At 33.1% G+C, this 22,069-nt stretch overlaps 1 protein-coding gene across 7 annotated transcripts in view; it reads right to left on the reverse strand.

Annotated features, from left to right (window-relative positions):
* LOC114329783 (zinc finger protein 664-like) overlaps positions 1-21,391 on the reverse strand; it is a 107,007-nt gene extending 85,616 nt beyond the window's left edge. For 4 of the 7 annotated variants that reach the window (XM_050662465.1, XM_050662466.1, XM_050662469.1 and 1 more), the window contains exon 1: positions 20,961-21,391. In XM_050662465.1, coding sequence (XP_050518422.1) covers positions 20,961-21,180 — 220 coding nt within the window. In that variant the 5' untranslated portion in view covers positions 21,181-21,391. Of the gene's footprint in view, positions 1-1,890; positions 5,306-12,106; positions 13,189-20,960 lie in introns of those variants that run through there. The other 3 variants (XR_007700997.1, XM_050662464.1, XM_050662470.1) reach the window with 3 other exon arrangements.
* Between the last annotated feature and the right edge of the window lie 678 nt (positions 21,392-22,069).

Genomic DNA, 22,069 nt, shown 5'->3' on the forward strand with positions numbered 1-22,069 from the left:
TTATTTTTGTGATAAAATTGCGATTTTGCCAATGTTTCCCCACGTAAAATTTAAAATAAAAGAAATTTTCGTTTTCAGCACCAAAAATTAACAACTCCTCTTTTAATTTGTACATACAAACATTTCGTATAAAGCTCGTTGGTATCTAAATACTTCAAAGATGACACAATAAAATTTTCAAGAGGAAATATTTACAGCGACCAAAGATACAGTGAGGTAAAGTTGAAAAATCATCAAAATTGATTTTTCGGATTTTTGCATAAAATTTGATCTTTGATCATGTTCCACCAATTCTAGATAAAAATAAAATTCATATTCAGATTCAGCGACCTCGAAAACGTAAAGAACCACCAAAATTGGTCATGCACCATACAGTTGATTTTTGTGGTCGGTATAACGTAATTTTAGGAGTTGCTGCCGCTCGTCTACTGTGTCAGGTGGCCGGTGCCACTATTATATAGGATTGCTACGAGGTGAATGGGGAGCGTACCCGCAATCACCTGTAGATGTAGTCCGATATGCACTTACTACTTTAAGAAGGGGTTTTCTTTGAGCTCTTCAGCTCTTGTGAATGCAAAAGAGTCGAATGCACTATTTTCAGGTACATTCTTCTTTTATAATTACTTGGCCCACCTATATTGGGAATGATTTTCATAATGGCCGCTGTTCTACGTTCTGCTGTCTGGATTACATTTATCACGTGTTTAGTAAATCGTATGCCCGTATCAAGATGTATGCCTAGATATTCACCACAATTGGTTGGTAGTATCCTATTGCTTGCAAATTGAAAAGGGTATCGCTCTAGGTCCTTTTAGTATGATTATCTCTGTTTTATTAGACGTCATCTCTAAGTAATTAGTTGTCATCCACCCATTAACTTTTCTCCAGCATATGGATGCCTCAGAAGTCAAATGGTGTAAGTCACATTCTCCCTAAAAATGACTTATGAGATATAACACCTATATCTCGTTGAACACCTATTATTATATATATTATTATTTCCTTGTTTGTATTTATGAATATGTTACCCATATTACGATAAATAAAGACGGCTTATTTGTTTTTAATAACTACTTATATTTCTGAAACTACTTTCAGAAACATCTTAGTATCTTATTTTAAACACTTATTGAATTACACCGATTGGCTTCTGAGGCATCGATATATTAATTTATTTATTACATCCAAATTTGTGTCACCTTCTATTAGTATTGCTAAGTCGTCTGCATATGTGATTGCTGACGCACCTCTGCCGTAATCTATTTCTAATATCCCATGCGTAAAAAAATATCTGCCGATAGAAAATGTGTGCAAAGTGCACGTGCACACATGTCGAACAACACACGTTAAACATGGCAGAGCATCACATTTTTGCTAGTAACGGTTAAGATCATTTCTAATATGTACTTTCAAATGACCATTCTGAGAAAACTGCTTACAACAAATCTCGACTTGTAAGGTTTTTCTCCAGTGTGCACTCTCAAATGTTCTTTCAAATGACCTGCTTGACGAAATTGCTTAAAACAAATTTCACACTTGTGACGTTTTCTCCAGCGAGCCATCGCAAATGTCTTTTCAAATCATTTGCAATACGAAATTGTTTCAAGCAAGTTTCACACTAGTATGGTTTTTCTCTAGTGTTCGTTAAAACAGTTACAAGAATTAAAATTTTTATTTACATCTAATCAAACAAAATTTATAATAATTCAGATTACTACAGCCTAAAATATACAGGCTAATTTTCTTTAAATTTAAACAAATTTTAATGGTTGCAAAAAAATTAAATTATCAGTGACCTATAGGTAAATAGAACTCTAGCCAATAATGGATTAACGATTATTTCCATTGTTATTCTTCAATACCTTTTTAAATAATTTAAATCTAACTACAGATACTTAAAATTTTTATTCAAAATTAGTTTTTAAAAAGTATTTATAACTAATTTTTTGCAGAATATGTACTAATTATTGTTCATGATTGACATTGTCAAAAGTTTTTCTAAAATCCACAAAGCACAAACACACATCCTTATCACCGCTGTATAAGGACCTGGAGAGCGAAAATTGCTAGTTCTAAGTGCTTTTTGAAAGCCATACTGCGACCTGTCAATATTTGACTCACATTTATTATATATATTCTTCTACGAATGATCTTGGTGAACGCTTTAGTGATACGATTGATAAGCTTATAAATCGATAGTCATCACAGAGCTGGACATTTGGTTTCTTCGGGATTGTAATCAATGTCGACTGCAGTCAGTTCTCCGGGATTTTACCGCGATTATATAATATGTTGTTCAAAAGTACAACTAGATTATCAAGGAATTGTTTGTCTGATTTACAAAGGATCTTTAATATTTCGTATGATATTATATCTGCTGATATTTTTCTGCATTTTTATTCTTGAATTTGCGTCTTTCATGCATTATATTAACTCTGTTAACCAAAGTAGTGCGAGAAGGAGAACTATATGGCCTTAAAGTGAATTTAAAAAAAAAACTAAAACAATGGTAATTTCAAAAAAGCAAACAACAGTTATAAACATCCTAGTCAACAACAATCTCGTTGAACAAGTGAAAAAGTTTAAGTATCTAGGATTTTGGATACATGAAACCTTAGAGCAAGAACAAGAGATTAAATGTAGAATAGAACAGGCAGGAAACACCTTCTTAAAGTTACGACAGTTACTCACTGCCCGCAATCTTGATCTGTCCCTACAACACCGCATGATAAAGTGTTATCTATATAGCGTACTATTACACGGCGTGGAAGCTTGGACGAGCTTTGAGATGTGGGTATTTGGTCGTAGGCTGAAAATTCCATGGACCGATCGCGTTAGAAATGAAGAAGTTTTAAGGTATATGAATAGAGAACGTGAACTCACTGAAATTGTCAAGAAACGTAAAACATCTTACCTTGGACACATATTTAGACACGACAGGTATAAATCCTTCAACTTATTATGGAAGGGAAAATAAAAAGAAGACGCGGCCCGGGTAGACGGCAATGACCTAGCTGCGGAACATTAAAGAATGGACAGAATTAGACTTTCAAAGTCTAATAAGAAAAGCCCAAAATAGAGAAGACTTTGCAGAAGTCATCGCCAACCTTCACTAAGAAGACGGCACCCAAAGAAAAGGATGCATCATATCCATGATCTCACCATACATCCATTCTTTCTTGTTGTCTGTCACGCTTTACTATAGTCGTGCATGTTGTTTGGATAGCTTCCCTCGATTTGTCCCATCTGCCTATTATTTATATTATTATATGGACATGTTCTCGTTAATGATGTTCCGACGTGTTCTCGTCAAGATCTCTTCTAGTATGTACTTTCAAATGACGTTTCAAATGACGTTTCTGAGAAAACTGCTTAGAGCAAATCTCGCATTTGTAAGGTTTTTCTTCAGTGTGCGTTCTCAAATGTGTTTTCAAATCACTTGTAGTACGAAACTGTTTTAAACAAATCTCGCACTCGTAAGGTTTTTCTTCAGTGTGCACTCTTAAATGTCTTTTCAAATGGCTTGCCTCACTAAACTGTTTAAAACAAATCTCACACTTATATGGTTTTTCCCCAGTATGCACTCTCAAATGTGTTTTCAAACTAATTGCTTGACTAAATTGCTTCAAACAAATTTCACACTTGTGAGGTTTTTCCCCAGTGTGCACTCTCAAATGTGTTTTCAAATGGCCTGCCTCACTAAACTGTTTAAAACAAATCTCACACTTATATGGTTTTTCCCCAGTATGCACTCTCAAATGTGTTTTCAAATGGTGTGCCTCACTAAACTGTTTAAAACAAATCTCACACTTGTATGGTTTTTCCCCAGTATGCACTCTCAAATGTGTTTTCAAACTACTTGTTTGACTAAATTGCTTAAAACAAATCTCGCACTTGTAAAGTTTTTCTCCACTGTGCGTTCTCAAATGTGTTTTCAATTTACTTGTAGTATTAAACTGTTTTAAACAAATGTTGCACTCACAAGGTTTTTCTTCAGTGTGCACTCTTAAAAAATGTCTTTTCACTTCACTTGAAGTACAAAACTGTTTTAAGCAAGTTTCACACTTGTGAGGTTTTTCCCCAGTGTGCCCTATCAAATGTACTTTCAGATCACTTGCAAAACGAAACTGTTTTAAGCAAGTTTCACACTTGTATGGTTTTTCCCCAGTGTGCACTCGCAAATGTGTTGTTAAATTATCTGCTCTACTAAAACGTTTAAAACAAATCTCGCACTTGTGAGGTTTTTCTCCAGTGTGCACTCTTAAATGTGCTTTCAAATGGCCTGCCTCACTAAACTGTTTAAAGCAAATCTCACACTTGTATTGTTTTTCCCCAGTGTGCACTCTCAAATGTTTTTTCAAATTACATGCTTGACTAAATTGCTTAAAACAAATCTCGCACTTGTAAAGTTTTTCTCCAATGTGCACTCTTAAAAAATGTTTTTTCATGTCACTTGAAGTACAAAACTGTTTTAAGCAAGTTTCACACTTGTACGGTTTTTCCCCAGTGTGCACTCTCAAATGTGTTTTCAAATTACATGCTTGACTAAATTGCTTAAAACAAATCTCGCACTTGTAAAGTTTTTCTCCAGTGTGCGTTGTCAAATGTGTTTTCAATTCACTTGTAGTACGAAACTGTTTTAAGCAAGTTTCACACTTGTATGGTTTTTCCCCAGTGTGCACTCTCAAATGTGTTTTCAAATTACATGCTTGACTAAATTGCTTAAAACAAATCTCGCACTTGTAAAGTTTTTCTCCAGTGTGCGTTGTCAAATGTGTTTTCAATTCACTTGTAGTACGAAACTGTTTTAAGCAAGTTTCACACTTGTACGGTTTTTCCCCAGTGTGCACTCTCAAATGTGTTTTCAAATTACATGCTTGACTAAATTGCTTAAAACAAATCTCGCACTTGTAAAGTTTTTCTCCAGTGTGCACTCTTAAATGTACTTTCAAATCACTTGCACCACGAAACTGTTTCAAGCAAGTTTCACACTTGTATGGTTTATCTCCAGTGTGCACTCTTAAATGTACTTTCAAATCACTTGCACCACGAAACTGTTTTAAGCAAGTTTTACACTTGTATTGTTTTTTCCCTGTGTGCACTCTCAAATGTTTTTTTAAACGCTCATTTCGAGAAAACTTCTTAAAACAAACTTCGCATTGATAATGTCTCTCTCCATTCGCAACAGTCATATTTTGATCTAATGCTGTTCCTCCATCTTGTCGACTCATGAAATTTGCTTTATCAGATGAATGTTTAGGTAGTATCTCGATAATTTCCAATTTGCTCTCCTCTTGGGAATAACCTAAAATAAAAACCGACTGATATACAGAGTGTAAAAGTTAAACTTTTATTTTATTTATTTTTGAATATTTCCTGACAGGCATGGGATAACACGAAATTTGGTAAGTGGATGTTTTTTGGGACGAGGAACCTAAATTCCTCACCAAAAATTATACATATATTACCTAGAGGGCGCAACATATGTCTTACAGCGCTTATTTAATACGTTCAATTATTTTTATACCCCACTCTACATAATTTTCAGATCAAAACTTTTATTTCTTTGTCATTCTTTGACATATCTTTGTCATACTTGGCAGCAAGTGTAGGTACTGTACACCCTACTAAATTATGTTAAACAAACGTTTCTGGCTACAACCGGTGGTGTAAGACGAGGGAAAGTGAATGGTTGACCCTTCCCAAATTCTACGCCACTGGTGGAATTGCTTTTTTAGTACAATTTATCGATTCTGGGCCGTACAGGCCGAACAACACACTCACTCTAAACATGACAGAGCATCACATTTTTGCTAGTAACGGTTAATAGGTCTGGATCCCGCGTATGAAAAAAAGTTGATTAATAGCAAACTGAAAATTTGTTAATAGCTTAAGAGTGTCTAGTCGGACAAACTTTGATATATGGGAACACTGGAACAGGGGAAGTTTTAATTGTGGAACAGGTTAAAAATTTGGAACGGTCAGACCACGAAAACGTCACATGTATCTTGTCCGACAAAACTTTCAATTCATTTGTTACCCTTTCATTAAACTCTCATGCAAAAATCAGACTGCTATTTATCACCTGTCATAATTCCTGCCATTTGACTTGTTCTACGTGTTCCACTCATTATAATGCGCATTTGGTGATAAATAGCAACCTGATTTTTGCATGAGTTTAATGAAATGGTAATAAATCAATTGGAATTTCTGTTGGACAAAACACACGTGACGTTTTCGTGGTCTAATCGTTCTAAATTTTTAACCTGTTCAACAATTAACACTTCCCCTATTCCAGTGTTCCCATATATCAAAGTTTGTCCGACTAGACAACCTTAAGCTATTAACAAATTTTCAGCTTGCTATTAATCAATTTTTTTTTCATACGCGGGATCCAGACCTATAAGATCTTTTCTAATACAGTGATGAGCGCACTAATAACCGGCAAAATAACGCAAACGATGGGAAACATTAAGTTGTGAGATAAAAAGAGATGAACCTAGTGGAGGTGTTAAATTTAGCGATAGTAACTTATAGATTGACATTATATTGATTGTTTCCCACCTTTAAACGTATCGGACGAGCAGAGCCGTGCGGTACATCTTTTCAATATGATGCAAGTCTTCGAAATGCCGCCCCTTAAGTATTATTGAAAATTAACTTTTATTTTTATTAAATAAAACGACACAAAATGAACGAAAACTTTTATTTTAAAACAAAACATACCTTTACAATTTTGCCGTTCTGACTTTAATTTTTACAAACTGTCAATCCGATTGGTGTAGTCTAAAGTGGCAGCTAGTGAGGACTCTTGAAATGAGTGCTAATTTGTTTAGTTTTGTTTGTCTTATGGAGCTTCGTAAATAGTTTTTATTAATTTTTAATTTTGAAAAACTTCTTTCCCACTAGCTACCGAGACAGGCAGTGTTAATAAAATTCTTAGTGCTACAACTATACTAAATTTACAATCAAGATGCAGTAGAAATAAACAAACCAAGGCACGTTAAATGCTACTGGAGCTCTCCCGAATCATAATTTATATACATTGTAAATCCCAAATCATGATCTCCAAAGTTTATACATTGTAAATTATGATTCGGGAGAGCTCCAGTAGCATTTAACGTGTCTTGGTTTGTTTATTTCTACTGCATCTTGATTGTAAATTTAGTATACATTTGGGTATAAATAAATTAGGGTATTTTGCACAAACAGTTCAAAATCTTAAAACCTTAAAAAAAGGTTTCATGGAGTATCATTTGAGATATATCACGCAATTCTTCTAGAATATCATTTGAATCTATATCCAATTCTTATTCTTTTTCTATTGAAAGTATTGAATGAAGATTCATACAATACTTTTCTAGTATTTTATCATCTATTTCCCTCCATTTAAAAATATCACATAAAAATTTATAGAAGCGAAAATCGGCCAGCCAAAGAATTAATGGCAATGTCTAAAATATAGATGAAACCATTTATTTTAAATTTATCTTTCTCTGTTAAGAACTCATCCACAGATTTTTCGTAATCAAATTGGCGCCTTTTTCTCGTGGCTCGAATTCCATTTTCAGCTGGAAATTCGGAACTCAGATCAAGATTTTCTGCAATTTCATTAGCAGTAATTTTCATTTGGTCATAGCCAGATTGTCTGTAACTTTTCATTTTTTGAAGTTATACTTCTTTAGGCACGAGGGTGAATTTTTACATTCCCTGGCGCATGCGCACACCGACAGTATTGTATTAGTATTAACTCATCGCTACATCTTTACAGTCGCTATAATAATATATTATTAGTGTTTTTAGTAAATATATTTATTATAATTTTTGTGTCTTTGGATTTGTCTTCCTCGGGAATAAGATATTTTATAATAATAATAAGTATATTTAAAGTATTTTTGTATACTTCATTTGGTCTATTAAATTTGTCAGTATGTATGAGAAATCTTGTAACCTGTCAAAGCAACGGAGTATAGCTCAGTGGTAGAGCGTGTGACCGGAGATCGAGAGGTCCCGGGTTCCAATTCTGGAGGATTCATATTTTTTTAAATTTTTGGTTGTTTTAATAAAAATTTTTTGAAAGTGGTAGGTAAGATAGTTTAATATTTAAATAAAATACAACTAACCTGTTAAGTATATTATTTATTTCGTTGAAATAATATAATAGAAGTATAACTTCTTACGTGCGTACAAAGTACACACACATTCTTTTTTTGTAGTTGCCGACAACATTTTAACACAATATGACAAATTTTTAGTTACATGTTGCAACATCTTTATATACCCTATTCCACGAACATACGCCTGTTTTGGATTACTTCGACAACGAATATTTTACTGTGCAAAATAAGAAGAACGAAAGTAAATTGCAAATTACATTGTTGTTTATTGGAATAATTATTAGCGCCATTTACTTTTGTACTTCTTATGTTGCACAGTAAAATATTCGTTGTCGAAGTAATCCAAAACAGGCGTATGTTCGTGGAATGGCCCATACTACACTGCTTTTCCAAATTTATAAAAATAAGTCCTGTTAAACCTTCACCGGTTGACTCACTATAGCTTAAAAAAAACAGTAAAAAATTCCTCGATAATTTATTCTTACTAGAACTAAAAGCGACAACTCTTATCGTCAATGGGAGCTGTTTAATATGAGTTACGTCTGGGATACAATCGGCGATTATCGAAAAATATTTAGCGATTTTTGCTATTTCGACAATTTTGTTTAAAATAACATTACCCATTAAACTTATCAATTCATCTTGCCTACTGTTGCTTAAATAAGTCACAAACTACTTATCGGACTCTCGTTAAACTCTCCCGATATGTTCTTACATTACTGGATCAAACTCAGAGAGCAATTGTATTAACTTTAAAAAGTTTCCATTTGATCAGTTGTTCCACGAAAAGCTAAACATTGTAAGGCCAAAAGTCTAATTCTTTCCACAACGTCTCCCTAATCTTGAATTATTCATTATTACATTAGATTTTACTGATTATGTCGCCCCCCTTGTGATGCCGCCTGATGCGACTGCCTCCCCGCATCATAGCACGGCACGGCCCTGCGGACGAGTTTGAGAAATGCCACTGTCACAGTGAGTTTTAGTTGACATACTCCTCTGATACGTCTAAAGGTGGGAAACAATCAATATAATGTCAATTAATATGTTACTATAGCTAAATTTAACAACTCTACTAGTTTTATTTCTTTTTATCTCACAATTTAATGTGATTTCCATCTTTTGCGCTATTTTCAAATCACTGTATGTACTTTCAAATGACGTTTCAAACTACCATTTCTAGAAAACTGTTTACAACAAATCTCGGACTTGTAAGGTTTCTCTTCAGTGTGCACTCTCAAATGCGTTTTCAAATCACTTGCAATACGAAATTGTTTTAACCTTCCGATGACCAACCTTTTTTGTTACACGGATGACCAAGGGGGGTAAAAAATGACCCCGAGTCAAAAATGACAACTGACAAAAAAATGAAGTTGTTTTAAGGAATGTAATAATGTATTCGTAATTTTAATGTTACTATTGCATCAATAAATTATAAATAAACATTAGTAAAACATATTTTTAATTACAACTGAACGAAAACAGGAATCATTATTCTGAACTTAGAACTAAAGAAATTTTCAAATATACACTAATAGACCAGGGCGCATCTGTAAAAATATTAGTACATTTGGACGTTGAGAGGTGACTCAAATTTTTTTGGAGAAATTGCTTGAAAATAACTCAAATAATAATATTTGAGTTATCCTCCCTCTCAAAAAGGACCGGAACATTGTTTAAATAATCAAAATGTCAAAAAATGAAGGAAAAACTAGATTTTTTCTTCGTTTTTTGATTATAACTTTAAAAGTATTCATTTCCGAGGACAGTTGTACTGATATAAAAGTTGCGTAATTAAATTTTCTACAATATAGAATTGGTTAAAAATTTAAAAAATAGTCACCCTTGGTGCAAAATAGCAATCATTGCGAAAAAACCATATAAAAACAAGTATTCGCATTTTACGTTTTTCAACCATTTATGCTACACTTAGGACCTTCATATTTCAAACAGAAAAACTTTATGATACAGTAAAACAATTCTGTAAATTTCATTAAGATCGGTTTAATAGATTTTGCAATCCAGCTTTCGCAAAAAAAATTCATTTTTTCAAAATGTTACAGGACTGAAAGTAAAGCAGATAGCAAGTTGAAATTTTTTTTGCTTATAGAAGTGTACTGTACCTTTCATTTGCAATTTGCAAAACTAAAATCGATTAACTACCACGGCGTCAGGATTTTTTTAAATAAACATTAATTATTGGTGCTACGCGCAGGACAGCGGATAGTTTGCTCTGATTGGGCATTCCAATGACCTTTGATAATGATTGATACATTTTAATTTTTATTATATTTCGATATAAATAAATAAATTTGTTTATTGCAAAATAAAAACACCTACTCTCTCCTTTGAAATAACACTTTTTTTAGCAAAAACTTTCTTTGTTCATATATTTTAACTTAGAGAATAAAAGTTGATTATTTTTAAACATATGCAATTGTTTAAACAATATTTCACAAACAATAATCAAATTAGTTTGATTTTTGTGGAATTAAATTATTAAAATACCACAAAATATAGAGTAAGAAAATAATATATTAGATAAAGATTGAAACAAATTTTGGTGGAAATCAACTTGTGTGGATCGAACACCGCTGTCCTGCGCGTAGCAACAAAAATTAATGTTTATTTAAAAAATTTCTTGACGCCGTGGTAATTAATCGATTTTAATTTTTCAAATAGCAAATGAAAGGTACAGTACACTTCTATAAGCAAAAAAAAAATCAACTTGCTATCTGCTTTATTTTCAGTCCTGCAATATTAAAAAAAAATGATTTTTTTGCGAAAGCTGGATTGCAAAATTTATTTATCCTACAGCCGTAAAATAGTTTGATACAATTTTCAACCCAAAAAACACACACAAATAGTAAGATTCCCAACCTTACAACTATGAACGAGGTCCTGTTTTAAGGAGATGATGACATTAAATATATCTAAATATGTTAACTTGCAACCCCCTTTTAACTGATATCTTATCGTTTTGTTTTCTAAAACAAACAATAAAACCTTGTTTGGCAGAGGATGGGACCCCACTATTTAACATAAATAAACAAACAAGATTGTGAGTAATTGTTTTGTTCAGTTCAATGATGGATTCAGACGAGGAAGGTCTGTTCCTCGTCAAAATGTATAATAAAGTGTAAATATAAATAGGGAAAATATTGCTAACCGAATTTATTCTTTTCGATAGGGCTACCTTCTTTAAAATCAGGAACAAATAATTCAAAGATCTCGTACCACGCTTTTCCTTTCAATGCCCTATAACTATACCCTCGGGTTCTAGTATCCCCTATAGCCGGTCTGTTTTGGACTTCAATTAAAAATCTTTCGGAATCAAAATTCATTTTACGTGCTAACCGTGTAAACTCTCGTCAATATCTGTGACAGCTACAAAAGTGGTCCGTCTGAATAGGTTTTGCGACTAGTGGACGCCACTTGCAGTGAAGATCGGCGACTGTGGCTGGCCACAGTCGCTCGTCTGAGGTGTAACGTCCACTCTACATAAGAATCCACGGCCAATCATCGGAAGCTGCTTTGTGGGTCCACAGAGTAGCGCTGCATTGTGTCCCGTCTGGTTTCGCCCTTATGCTAGTCCCCTAAGTAAACTAGGTGCCAGATCGAGATTGGTTATCAAAATACGGCGGCCGAATTTCTACTTGTCTGTGGAAGTATCGAGACATCGCCAGACAGAAGTGAGTTCCAATACCTTTTTAGGAAGTGAAGCGCTACGGTCCGGTGTTCGATTGACCTTCACGGAAATTCCAGTAGCGGCCCCAAATACTATTTATAGTACGCAATTGGGATACAGGATTTCAGTCAACGATAAAACGGTGTATCGAGTTTTATTTGTACGCGATGGCCGCGATTATTTGACATGTAGATAAATCAGTCACAGTGTTGAATGTCGGGTTAACAATAAATTATTAAACTTTGTAATATTAAAAATAAAATATATTTTAGTTAGTGGAATAATTAATGTATTTGATTTTTGTATAGTTTGTAATTAAAGGATATAAATTCAGTGTTTTTCATTTGTTTGGATGTAAGTTATTAAAAATAAATAAAGTCAACTAAAATTAAAGATTGGTGCCTAAAAGAACATAATTAAAGCAGAAAAATAAATTCGCGTAATATTAATATCCTAAGAGTATTATTATATTGAGTTCTTGTTAATGATGTTCGGACGTGTTCTAGTTAAGATCTTTTCTAATATGTACTTTCAAATGGCGTTTCAAACTACCATTCTGAGAAAACTGCTTAGAACAAATCTCGCACTTGTAAGGATTTTCTTCAGTGTGCACTCTCAAATGTGTTTTCAATTCCCTTGTAGTACGAAACTGTTTGAGGCAAGTTTCACACTTGTATGGTTTTTCTTCAGTGTGCACTCTTAAAAAATGTCTTTTCACTTCATTTGAAGTACAAAACTGTTTTAAGCAAGTTTCACACTTGTATGGTTTTTCCCCAGTGTGCACTCTCAAATGTGTTTTCAAATGGCCTGCCTCAATAAACTGTTTAAAACAAATCTCACACTTGTATGGTTTTTCCCCAGTATGCACTCTCAAATGTGTTTTCAAATTACCTGCTTGACTAAATTGCTTAAAACAAATCTCGCACTTGTAAAGTTTTTCTCCAGTGTGCGTTCTCAAATGTGTTTTCAATTCACTTGTAGTACGAAACTGTTTTAAACAAATGTCGCACTCATAAGGTTTTTCTTCAGTGTGCACTCTTAAAAAATGTCTTTTCACTTCACTTGAAGTACAAAACTGTTTTAAGCAAGTTTCACACTTGTATGGTTTTTCCCCAGTGTGCACTCTCAAATGTACTTTCAAATCACTTGAAGTACAAAACTGTTTTAAGCAAGTTTCACACTTGTATGGTTTTTCCCCAGTGTGTAGTCTCAAATGTCTTTTTAAGAGCTCATTTCTAGAAAACTTCTTAAAACAAATTTCGCATTCGTAAGGTCTCTGTCCAGTCGTAACAGTCATATTTTGAGTTAATGCTTTTCCTTCATCAGATGCATGTTTAGGTAGTGTCTCCATCATTTCCAATTTGCTCTCCTCTTGGGAATATCCTAAAAATAAAAAAGTATGTCATGCCAAAAATATTGCATGGTATGTTTTTTGATAACCGTTAAGTATTATGCTGTCTGTGCTTTACCGTTGATTGAAATGTTTTACTGAACTTCACAAATACCATTAAATTCAATGAAAGGCAAGGCATAATCTTCAGACAGCCGCTGTTTCTGGTATAATCTTCATCAGTACAGATGCTCCAAGCCTCTGAATCAAAATTGCTCATTTAAGGGAAATTCCAAAGATAAATTGAAGGGTTTGGTGCAAAAACCGGTTAAAGACCAATTTTTTCAAAAATGAGATTTTCGCTGATTTTGACTAAAAAATACTTCGCATCGTTTGCTGCATGAGCCGTCCACATATAATGTATAGTTGGTTGCCTATCCTTATGTGACCAATTTTTGTGCCAAGTGGTTTGTAATTTTATTGAGAAAATCGATCCTATTGATCGCAAAAAACGGCTAGGTGCTGCTCATGACCGGTTTTTGCCCCCAAGAGATAGTAAGAGCTAATCCTACTTTTTGTGTGGTGTTGATAAGAATATTAAACTTGTTAAAGATGAGTAGTTTTGAGAGTGTTTCTTTTGCATATCCAAGAACTGACACGTGTTCAACTTGCGATGCACTGAAAGTGCAGATAGTCTGCCTCAACTGAGGAAGAAAAGAAAAGGTTGGAAGTTCAAAAAGAACTTCACTTGCGAAAAGCGCAAGCCTTTTATGATGATGTTAAAGAAAAACAGAGCTGGCAAAAGTTGACCCATCTATTGAAACAATCTGTTTTGACTATCAACAAAATCTACCTGTACCTGTTTTAACAACAGGGAAGATATCAACTATTCAATTCGTGCAAAAAATCAGTCAGTTAATTACATGTCATCATCATCAGAGCTTTTCATTTCGGGTGGAATGTTTGCCGCTCTTACTTAGAGCTCTTTGATTTGCTTATTGCGGTGAATCACTCCGCATTCCACTTGTAGTAGAAGAGAAGACACTTCAGGACACTTTGACCTTTGAACCCTAGCGATACAGCATCGCGCGTGACGGCCTCTCGATACAGCAGCCCGCGGGACTCCGACTTGCCGGGGTGACGTCATTGGGGTAACTTGTCGGGTGACGTCATTGGGGTGACTTGTCGGGACTTGTTGGGTGACGTTATGGGGCCATAACCCCGATTAATTATTTTAATTATTTTTAATCATTTTTTAAGCCCTTATAATAGTCTAAGTATGTCAATAACCATTAATATTAAACAAAAAAATTCTCCTTAGGGGGAATCGAACCAAGTACTAACACGTCCGTAACTAGATACACATACCGCTAGCCTACGCAGACACTTGCTAGACACGGGCGATATTACGTATAATAAAAAAACAAATAGGTAAGTAAAAATTGTAAAGAAAATTACTACATACTTAAATGTATTATAAACTTAATACATTCCTAAATTTTAGAAGAAACATTCATAAATAGGTACATTTATACAAAACACAAAAGCATGTAGGTACCTACACATAGATACTACTGTATATGCAGAAGCAGCTATAACAGGACAAAGGAATATTAATCTTCTAAGCAGCTCAATGTACAGAGACATGTAAGATATCGCGTGACAACCTATTGGGAATAAATGAAAAATCAAACACATCATAAAGACCATAGGTCATCCTCACATTATGACCAAACCACCGAAGTGTCTAAGTATAGGTACTACACAACTCTCGTCTCTCACACACATACACACAGATGACCTACATTTCGCATTATAATAATATTAACCGTACTATTGTAGGTTCCACTAATTGCTTAACTTTTTGTGTAAGGCAATATTCAAGTTTCGATTAAGTAGATCGATGAAATGTAAATTGTATTTCTTGTTTATAAATTAAGTTTTTCTACGTACAGTTGAATTTATAGTAAAAACTGTTCAACTTTTAACTTATATTGTTTGAATTCACAAGCGACTATTAAACGATGTTATCTCTACGGCTGCTACGAACAAAAGAAGCGCAAAAAAGAAATATTATATTTGCCTGAAGAGTGGTACTCTATGGTGGAAAGCGGCGGCAAAAAGTTTGTTGTTGAGCGTGTTACACAAGAAATGATTTTTGATGATAACTCATTTTTGGAGGCACTAAAAAGACTTCAGTTGTCAAGAAAAAACCATTTATAATATCCAAGTACCGAATATTTATTTATGATTCTACAATGTCAAAAAATGTGTGCCTTACAGAATCTCACCATCCTACTAGTGTAACCTGTTACCCTTTATTTAAAAACCCAGGTATATTCATAGACCTAAATACGATTCCATTGGCATATAAAGAAAAACTCCCACTTAAATACAAGAAATACAACAGTATTATACCAATAGTAAAAAATATGTACCTCCTGCTTATCTTCCTTTTTTCGACGCTATTACACGAGAACAAAATGATGCAGATAGTGATTATGACTAAAATACACTATATTTACCCGCCATTTTGCATTTTATGTAAAAGTCACATAATTTTTGTAATGTTTTACTTTAAAGTATACTACTATTTTTTGTATTTACTTGATATTTTAATTTTTTCCTTTAATTTTTAGTTTTTCTAGATTTTGAGAGCAAAATCCGTCCACGTAGAAATTTAAAAAAAAAAATTTTTACTTTATTTCAAAAATTCAAATTCAAGAAGTACTACATATAAAAGCCTTTGATTTCTGGTTTCCACAGAAAATATAAAATTAGTTAATTTTATAAAACTATGCGACTTAAATGTTTTTTTAATTTTTCTCAAAACTATAAGAACTGCACGTAGCTGGTTTTTGTACCGGGGTCTTCAAATTGAAATCCCCACTGAGGACGCAAACAGTGACATCTATTAACCCGCGAGTAGTCGCGCCGTTAGATAGAATCTCACATTTTATCCTTTTTCGTGATAACTTGATGAAAAATTTTGCAATTTTAATTCGTAAGTGCCTCAAGGAAGGGTGTAGTAATGCGCAGGAATTTTTTTTTCTTCTTGTTTTTGCGGAATTTATGGCTTTGGGGAGAGCCAGTAAATAAAAATACTATAAAATAAAAATTTGTTGTAAATTCGTATTTAAATTCATATTTTGAGATAGAATCTAACACGCGACTATTCACGTTACAGAAATGAGCGCGACTACTCCCGGGTTAAAGAAAATAGAGAGTAGGAAGGTCTCAGAAACAGATTACATTATTAAAAATAATAAACACTAATTTAAATCTAAAACCTTCCTTATCGGAACCATTCTTTGTTAGCATCCTGAATCTCTGCCTTCTACCATTTACAAGGTATAGAGACAACGGAAAATATAGAAAACGGAAAGGATTCCACAATATGCAATCACTCTATGCCTTATAAATGGTAGAAGGCAGAGATTCAGGATGCTAAGGCATTCAGGTAGAAGACAGATCAGGGTTCTGATAAGCAAGGTTTTAGATTTAAATTAGTGTATATTATTTTTAATAATGTATTCTGTAACTGAGACCTTCCTACTTTCTATTTACCATTAAATTCAATTGATTAATATCATAGAGACAGTATTGCATCATGCCACGAGCAAGACCAAATGCAATACCAAGAAATGTGCTGGTAAATGCACTAGCATGCACTCCAAAAGTGAAGAAAGAAGAAGAGTTAAGTAAACAAATAAATAGGAAACTGTCTTTTATTATACACTCGGGTGCAAAATTAACTGGACACCTTAAAAATGGGTAATTTTTGATGTCTCGCAATTCCTAAACCTGTTGTCTGATTTAAGTGATTTTTTAATATGTTATAGCCTTATTCTTTAACAATACCGTTTTAATAATATTGTTGCTAAACTGGTAAATTTTCATTGTATACGAGGTGTACCAATGAAACTGTGTTTTTTTCTTAAACTTCGCATCACCCTGTGGAATATTCTAGCATTTACCAAATACTAAAATTGAAATCTAACTATAGCCTCATGTTTTCTAAACATTTTGTTTTTTGATTCATTAGCGTACATTGGACCATAAAAAAAGTTAGGTAATTTAACAACTAGCCATGTTTTTCATAAATACAGGGTATTTTTAAATAAGTATGGCAACCTTTAAAGGGTAATTCTGCATGAAAAAATAATGACAGTTTGCTTTATAAACGGTATGGCCGCAAATGCTTCGTTTCTGAGATAGGGGGTGTTGAAATTTTTCTTACAAACTGATGATTTATTTATTGCTTTAAAACCGGTTGAGATATGCAAATGAAATTTGGTGGGTTTTAAGACGTAGTTATTGCACATTTTTTGACATACAACTAAGAATTTAATATTCACCATTGGCGCGCATACGTTTAATATGACAGCTCATATTACCCGTATGCACGCCAATGGTGAATATTAAATTCTGACTTGTATGTCAAAAGTTGTATAATAACTACGTCTTAAAACCCACCAAATTTCATTTGCATATCTCAACCGGCTTTAAAGCAATAAATAAATCGTCAGTTTATAAGAAAAATTTCAACACCCTCTATCTTAGAAATTAAGCATTTGTGGACATAGGTTTATAAAGCAAATTGTCATTATTTTTTCATGTAAAATAACTCCATAAAGTTTGCCATGCTTATTTAAAAACATACTGTTTTGATAAAAAACATGGCTAACTGTTAAAGTACCTAACTTTTTAACGGTGCAACATAAGCGAATGACGCAAAAAACAGAATGTTGAGAAAACATGAGGCTATAGTTGGGTTTAAATTTGAGTACAGTAAAACCTCGATATAACGGACCAATTGGGGGGACAAGATGTCCGTTAAAGCCGAAAGTCTGTTGTATAAAAATAGGTTTAAAACAAATCAAAATTTTTTTTACAAAATTTGTACATTGTGTTTAGACATATATAAAAAATACAAAACACAAACAAATTTCTCTTCAATTGTCTTCGGACATTCGTTGTGAAGTAACGATGCTATTTGATATCAACGTGCCTGCTTTCGGTAATCCTGCATTGAAAAAGGAATCACGTTTGGTTTGCAGTTTTGAAGTTTGCTGTTATTTTATAATCAACACTCTAAAATTATGACAATGCGCATGATACATAGATCTGATAACTTCATTTTTGGCAGTGCTGTTTTGTCTTCTTTGCTATTTTTACTTCCATCCTCATTTTTCAGGTTCATAACTTCATTTGCTATTTCACTTTCAGTCATGATGTTTTACCCAGGGTCACCTTCATCCACTTCTAGATTCTAGACATTTTAAAACATCTTAGATACTCAGCTATTTCTTCTCCGGCATCATTATGTATTGTCCTACAGAAATCAAGAACTTCCAACCTTTTTAAATCTATAATTGCATCTTGTTCATCAACCAAATTCTTCCAGCCACTTTTTAATATTTGAACTTTTGCCTATTTCCATACTGAAGCAAAATTTAAAATTGTTGATTTTAAATTGTAACACTTTAAGTTTTAACGGGCAGAGAAATTATTTATCAAATACAGCGGTTGTGGCCCACGGGGACTCCGTTCGTATGCAATATATCTTGGCGTGGGACGGGTTAAGCATATATAATGTTAACAGGACGTTTTAAATTTTTTTACATTTGATCAGATTTTTTGTCCGTTATATCCGAAGTCCGTTAAATACTTTCAGATTTAAAGACTTTCAGAATATTGATGCAATTAAATTACTATATTGTTCTTTAGTTAGACCTCATCTAGAGTATTGTTCTTGTGTTTGGTCTCCATCTTACAATATTTACATAACAAAAATCGAGACAGTCCAACACAAGTTCTTAAGGTACATAGCATATAAACTGGGTATACCTTTTGAGTTAAATCAGTTAAATTATTATCAAATTGAAACCCAATTGGGTATTCTCTCATTGCGTGACCGACGAGTAATTAAGGATGCAAGGATGCTCTATGGCATAATTAATTCAACAGTTTTGTGTCCTCAGCTACTTGAGCAGGTTGGTCTCCATGTACCTCTCCGCAGAACTCGATTAAATCAAACATTCTATGTTCCTATCCATAGAACCAACTATGCATATAACAACTTTTTATCTCGAGCACTAAGATGGGCAAACACTCAACCTGATCTAGATTTCTTTGCACCGAAGTCTGAATTCATCTCTGGCCTCAGACGTTTGTTTGTTTGAGTAGTTGTTGGATATTCATTATTGTGATATATGAATCTGATTTATGTGTTTAAGTTTGTGATATTTATATTTTATTGTATTGTTTTATTATTACTATTTTACTGTAGTTTTATTATTATTGACACATGTATTATGTATATTGGACTTATAAACTTGTAATCTTATTGGGCAGTGTCCCGTTGAAAATAAATAAATAAATAAAATAGAGGTCCGTTATATCGAGATTTTACTGTATTTTGTAAATGTTAGAATACTCCACAGGGCGATGCGAAGTTTGAGAAAAAAACACAGTTTCATTGGTACACCCGGTATACAATGAAAATTTACCTGTTTAGCAACAATATTATTAAAACGGTATTGCTTAAGAATAAAGCTATAACATATTACACAATCACTTAAATCGGACAACAGGTTTAGGAATTGCGAGACATCAAAAATTACCCATTTTTAAGGTGTCCGGTTAATTTTGCACCCGAGTGTATTATTGTTTTGAAGCTATTTCTTTGTGGCATTTATGTAATTTAATTATGGCTCTAATTATGCCAAATGAAACCAATTGTGTAGCAAATTCCTCAGTGTAGAATGCAGTAGGATGTGGTTACCAATACTAAAAGAGGAAGTCAATAGAAAGAAAATACCACAATTAGAAAGTCAATAAGATATCAAGGATAGTACATAGTTTATATTTTAGTATTATTTACATAATATATTTACATAATTATTAATAATACATACAATGTATTATTAATATTATTTATAATTTAAAATACCTTACATATAAAATCAGCGTTTGGTGTCAGTTTTGAAAGTAAACTGAATGTAAGACCAAATACTTACAATGTCGGGATAGTATTATGAGGTTTTTTCTTGGGTTTTCCTCGTGATTTACTATGGAATCACTAACACAAGAATTTTTCTGTCACCATTGCATGTGGTTGTCTTTTTAAAGACAGATCACATGCAATGCTTTTTTGTGACAGATATTCTTGAGTTAAAGTTGACTTCGTGTAATCGAATGAACTATCTTTCAATAAAGTCGTGTTAGGAACGCAACTCATAAATATTGTGTCTGAATGTCGTTACATTTCCAGCACAGGTAGAAAAATAATAAATGTTCATTGTTCCTTTAATTATTATATAGTCAGTTCGCTAAACTCAGACACAACTGGCTAGTGATTTTAGTAGATATTTTTGTTTTTTGCCAATTTTGCAAAAATTGGCAGATTTATTAATTATTCGGTAATTAATAACTATTTAGTAATTATTTTTTTTGGCAATTTTACCAAATTGGCAAAATTACTTACTAAAATCACTAGCCAGTAGTATCTGAGTTTAGCGAACCGACTATACCCCCTATTCAGTAACGATGTCATTAAAATACAAATGACTATAATATGATTAAGATAGACTTTTCTGGTATGATTTGTTGGCAATTATTATACACGTTCTTACCCTACAAGTGTTGGTCCCATGGAACCTACTTAGTCATGGGAATCTGTCAAACATTTAAAATCAAATACAAACATTTGTATATGTAGCTCCAACCAACCCAACTTCTAAGCATATAGGTAATGAACTTCCCTCAACATAATAATTAAGCTGTTATCATGTTTTCCTAATAATAATTATTATTTACTTACTTTTTTCATTTGTTGTTTGCTTTTCTTCAAATGGTGTAAATTTATGTTCATCTTGTTCTACTTCAGTTTTTAAGACTACCACATAATCCTCGTATACACTTTCAGTCTTAGGTTCTTCTTTAACTTCAATTTTGAAGAAATCCAAAGGACCATCATCATAGGTTTCATTATCTGTGTCTGTTTTACAAGTTTGCACACTAGCTTCTTGTTTCACTTCCATTTTATTTGTCAATTATTTCAGTTTTATGTTTACACAAATAAAATCACTTTGTAAATAATTTTTAAAAACTTCAGAACAGTCTTTTGCTAGCACTATAGATTATAATTCTAGTACAAAGTAAAAGTCTACAAAAAAAAACTAACAAACAAGTAGAACAAAAGACTTTCAAAAGTACAAGTACATAGTACATCATCACGGTTCGTAGACAAGACTACAGTAAATCTAACATCGTGCCCAACCAATCACAGCAAACGAATGATAGTGACACAGAACAGAAAGTAGTAGAATGACTAGGTTTTCTGTGATTGGTCGGTGGGTCTGTCTTTAATTTAAAATTTGGCGGGTTTTATATTTATTAAAATTTAAATTGTGTACTGGTAATAAATGGATATTCGCATTTTAGGTTAAAGCTGTCTTACAGTTTTATTAAAAGTGTAAATATTTTTCCTTTTTGCCGTTTTTATTATGTCCAGGTATTATTGCTTTAATTTTTGGATTAGGTAATTTTTTAATTCTCATATTACTTATATTATTCCTAGAACTTTAATCTTAATTATTCTTTCCCCACGTGGGGTTTAAACTATCTTTTGTGAATTTTTGGCTATCGAAGATATTGTTCGTCCGCTATAACTTTTCCCATGCGTCACGATTCATTTTCAAAGAAATGAAGTCAAAACATAAAGTGAAACGAACGTCGATGTGTATATACATTTTTATACTGTATACTACAAACATCGACGTACGTTTCACTTTATGTTTTGACTTAATTTGTTTGAAAATGGATCATGACGCATGGGAAAAGTTATAGCGGACGAACAATAACTACTCTATCCGCATTTGGAATGCCATCTTTGAAAGAATATTCTGTTTTTGTCCTTGTTAGTCCTTT

Source organism: Diabrotica virgifera, chromosome 9 (genome assembly GCF_917563875.1).
Source record: "Diabrotica virgifera virgifera chromosome 9, PGI_DIABVI_V3a".
NCBI lineage: Eukaryota > Metazoa > Arthropoda > Insecta > Coleoptera > Chrysomelidae > Diabrotica > Diabrotica virgifera.